This window comes from Priapulus caudatus, unplaced genomic scaffold (genome assembly GCF_000485595.1).
Source record: "Priapulus caudatus unplaced genomic scaffold, Priapulus_caudatus-5.0.1 Scaffold39, whole genome shotgun sequence".
Lineage (NCBI taxonomy): Eukaryota > Metazoa > Priapulida > Priapulimorpha > Priapulimorphida > Priapulidae > Priapulus > Priapulus caudatus.
This window is the reverse complement of record NW_014577100.1, coordinates 54,256-55,605: the sequence shown is the minus strand read 5'-3', so window position 1 is coordinate 55,605 and position 1,350 is coordinate 54,256. Positions and strand designations below refer to the sequence as shown.

Genomic DNA, 1,350 nt, shown 5'->3' with positions numbered 1-1,350 from the left:
ATGTTGTTATTATGTTGTTATTATGTTGTTATTATGTTGTTATTATGTTGTTATTATGTTGTTATTGTGTTGTTATTGTGTTGATATTATGCTGTTATCATGTTGTTATGTTGATCGTTACACGACTGACGTTAACTTCGGCGCTGTGCGTGTGTTTTCCCTTGCAGACGACCGTGGTGCTGGACGGGCGATCGTGGGCGCTAGCCGAGGTCGAGTCGGCGGCGTTGCCATGGAGCTACGTGCCGACGGAGTTTGCGGCGTGGCGACGACCCGACCCGCCCGCCGTCGTCACGCAGCACGTGTTCCCGCCGCGACGCTTCGTCATCCTCACCCGCCAGGTGCGTAGGCGGAATGTAGACGGAACGTAGCCGGAATGCTGACAGTACGTAGATGGAGTGCAGACGGAATGTAGACGGAACGTAGGTGGAAGGTAGACGGAATGCAGGTGGAACATAGAAGGAATGTAGCCGGAACATGGACGAAACATAGATGGAACATAGATAGAATGTAGACGGAATGTAGACGGACTATAGATAGAACGTAGACGGAATGTAGATAGAATATAAATGGAATGTAGGTGTCATCATTGTGGTATCCGGTGAAGTTAGGCAGTGAAAGCTAGATGCGTGTATCGTTCCAGATGATTGTTAAAGCTCAGTCAAAATCGATGCTTGCCTTTGGTGCTGCTGTCACCATGCCATTCTTCACGCGGCAATGTTTTTATTTGCTGTTCAAGATTTATAACGTTAGATTGCCGAGTGCGTTTCATCATGGTTACTCTGTGAAGATTGCATTTGCCTTAAACAATGATACGTAATAAATTTGATGGGAATTCACGGACTGAAATTGCCTCCAATACTTGCGAAACTTTGCTTATGCACCAGATGTACTTATATTAAAATCTTACGCGCTGCAGGGTAGCTATCTGTTTGACTTGCTGAGACCAGTGGACCAGCTGAAACAGCTTCTGGTGAGGAACAGCGGGCCGGACTGTGAGGCAGTGAAGGCCTTCTTCACACTACACCAGGTACGCGCATGTGTACGTATGTGTGTGTGTGTGTGCGTGCGTGCGTGCGTGTGTACGTGTGTGTGTGCGAGCGTACGTGCGTGCATGGGTGTGCCTGTGTGTGTGTGTGTGCACGTGTGTATTTGCATGTGTATTTGCATGAGTATGTATGTGTACAGCTGTGTGTACATGTGTGTCTGTGCATGTGGGTATTTGTGCGCGTGCGTATGTGTATGTGTGTGCACATGTATATGAGCGTTGTATTTTTTATGTGATCATTTGACATGATTTTCTTGAGGGTTTAATAATCGGCACCATCTACTTCAAATCTTAGCATTTTCAAT

At 46.7% G+C, this 1,350-nt stretch overlaps 1 protein-coding gene across 1 annotated transcript in view; it reads left to right on the top strand.

The window, feature by feature from the left end:
• LOC106819451 (nuclear pore complex protein Nup155-like) overlaps positions 1–1,350 on the top strand; it is a gene marked incomplete at its 3' end in the record, with an annotated part of 30,957 nt that overhangs the window by 9,275 nt on the left and 20,332 nt on the right. The window contains exons 12-13 of the mRNA XM_014824086.1: positions 168–338; positions 917–1,027. Coding sequence (XP_014679572.1) covers positions 168–338; positions 917–1,027 — 282 coding nt within the window. The remainder of the gene's footprint in view (positions 1–167; positions 339–916; positions 1,028–1,350) is intronic.